Source organism: Cibotium barometz, chromosome 19, assembly GCF_041138505.1.
Source record: "Cibotium barometz isolate CiBa-2024 chromosome 19, ASM4113850v1, whole genome shotgun sequence".
NCBI classification, from domain to species: domain Eukaryota; kingdom Viridiplantae; phylum Streptophyta; class Polypodiopsida; order Cyatheales; family Cibotiaceae; genus Cibotium; species Cibotium barometz.
Window position 1 is genome coordinate 18840637 of NC_141064.1, and position 2189 is coordinate 18842825.

The following is a 2189-nucleotide window of genomic DNA, read 5'->3' on the forward strand; positions in this document are numbered from 1 at the left end:
AACGTGTTTGATCACATCTCATTTGTTGACATACATAGAAGTACATTGACAAATCACTAATTTTACTAGTCAAAATAGTGTGGTGTGATGTGAATTTAAGAAGTGAAAATTGAAAAGTTCTCATTTTACTTGGTTCTTGCTCTTTTACATAGTTTTGGGTGGTGGATGGTGATGTTAAAGTAGCACTACACAATATCAAAGTAGCAATAGTTTGGGTGGATGGTGGTCTTAAAGTAACACTAAACATAAATGAAAAAACAATATCAAAGTAAAAATAGTTTGGGTGGACGGTGGTCTTAAAGTAGCACTAAACACAAATGAAAAACAATATCAAAGTAGCACTAAATACAAATCACAAAACAATATCATGAATGGAGTTGTGGTACCAAGTGGTGCTTTATTAATTTAGGATGAGTGGCTTGCAAATTGTACACAAAAGGTGCCATAATCTTCAAAGAATGCACATGAATGTATTCTTGGGAAAATTCATCTCGTACACAAGTAGGCAACTATTTGTTGAAAACAAATAAATTGGTAAGGCCCTCATATCTGATAGTGCGTATCTAGCTTGAAGGGGATGATGTAATCAAGATGCCATGTATGTGATGATGTAATCAAGATGCCATGTATGTGATGATGTAATGAAAATACCATATGTCAAATTGATAAAAAGGCTAATAATGTGAATGAAGGTTGAAGGTAGGATAAGAAAGTGATGGCATAATCAAGTGAGAGGTTTGCATTCATGAAGTTGAGGGTTCCAAAGTGCAGGAAGCAAGAACCTCCTCATGTTGATGCCAAATGCATTGTAAGAAGCTCCTGTACTGTCCGTGTGCAAAGCCCCAGGGTCACCAGGATAAGCCCCTTCTCCAAAAATGCCGGCGCAAGCTGTGCCTGCTTCAAGTGGCACATGTGGGTCACCTTCATAATAGCCATTCCCATTGGGGTTGGTAACAGCTCCAGCTAAGCTGGTGGCTATGTTGATGACCATCGCATCCATTCCGGGATCTCCATTTGGAGATCCTTTGGGGGACTCTAAGGAGTTATAGTCCATGAATTGGGGAAGTGCAAAGGGCCAAGCACACTGGCCCGGACACTGGGTGGCGGAGTTGCCCACCCATATGAAAGGGACAGTAAGGCCGGACACCTGTACAAGTGCATGGGTGGCGCATTGGCTTTCACAAAAGTCCTCTACGAGGACATTTTGTGAGGTTAGGATTATGTAGACGGCGGAGGCGTCGGGTGTGAAGGCGCTGACCGCTTCCTTGGCGATGGTTTCTATGTCGGTGGAGGTGAGGAGCTTGCCGTGTGGGTAGTGCGTGTTAGCGAGCTGGCCTGCGAGCTTGAGACTAGGCGACACAGGAGATCCAGTGTGGTCTTTGTAGAAGCTCATGGTGCGCCACCAGGAGCTTACGCTAGGGGTGTTTCCTGCGGTGGGCGTTTCCGGTGGGATGGAAGCGATGAAGTCGAGCACTATTCTTTTTTGGGGCTTGGAGAAGTGGCCATACCAAACAAGGTAGACGTCCAAGGTGGGCATCTTGGACAGCAAAGGGCCGCCATGGTAGGTTAGGACTGGGCTTGGCAGGGGTGCAAGCACAGCAAAGCTCAAAGGAAAAGAGAGAAGAAGCACAACACATGTGAGGATTGGGAAGAAGACGATGAAAAAAGACATCCTTCATTAATCTAACAAAACTCATCATACGTAATGGGATATTTATATTTGATCACACTCAAAGTGGCCTTGAGTTTGGCATAATTTGACCTCCAAACTGTAGACAAGCTTCTGTTTAGTATTAGATTATTCGGCCACCACCCTGGAAAGAAGAATAACGGTTAACCACGTACTATAAGTGATACTTAGTATAAATAAGTGATACTTAGTATAAATATTGAATCAATTTGACCCCCATATTTGGATTAATTAAACCATTACACTCTCATGTCTTGGATCTCGCAGATCCATCCCTCATGGGTTATCGTGTCTAGTGAGATTCACCAAGATACGTGGAGATCGATGCTGCGATTATCATGCGTTAAAGCTGCTAATCTTTCGCTTAATCCTTTCGCTCCGAGCTGATGATCGTTTTTTTGTTTAATTAAAGACACTAAAATACTTTTCATGACGGCAATATTAATAACTAAGCAACTGCTGTTTTGCCGTTGATGGTCACGTTCCAGATACGATCCTT

At 42.8% G+C, this 2189-nt stretch overlaps 1 protein-coding gene across 1 annotated transcript; it reads right to left on the reverse strand.

Moving 5' to 3' along the window:
• Positions 1-724: 724 nt before the first annotated feature.
• On the reverse strand, positions 725-1672 carry LOC147628302 (protein EXORDIUM-like 4). Its single transcript, XM_086813031.1, has one exon. It carries the CDS (start codon positions 1670-1672, stop codon positions 725-727), a length of 948 nt encoding a protein of 315 aa, XP_086669157.1.
• Between the last annotated feature and the right edge of the window lie 517 nt (positions 1673-2189).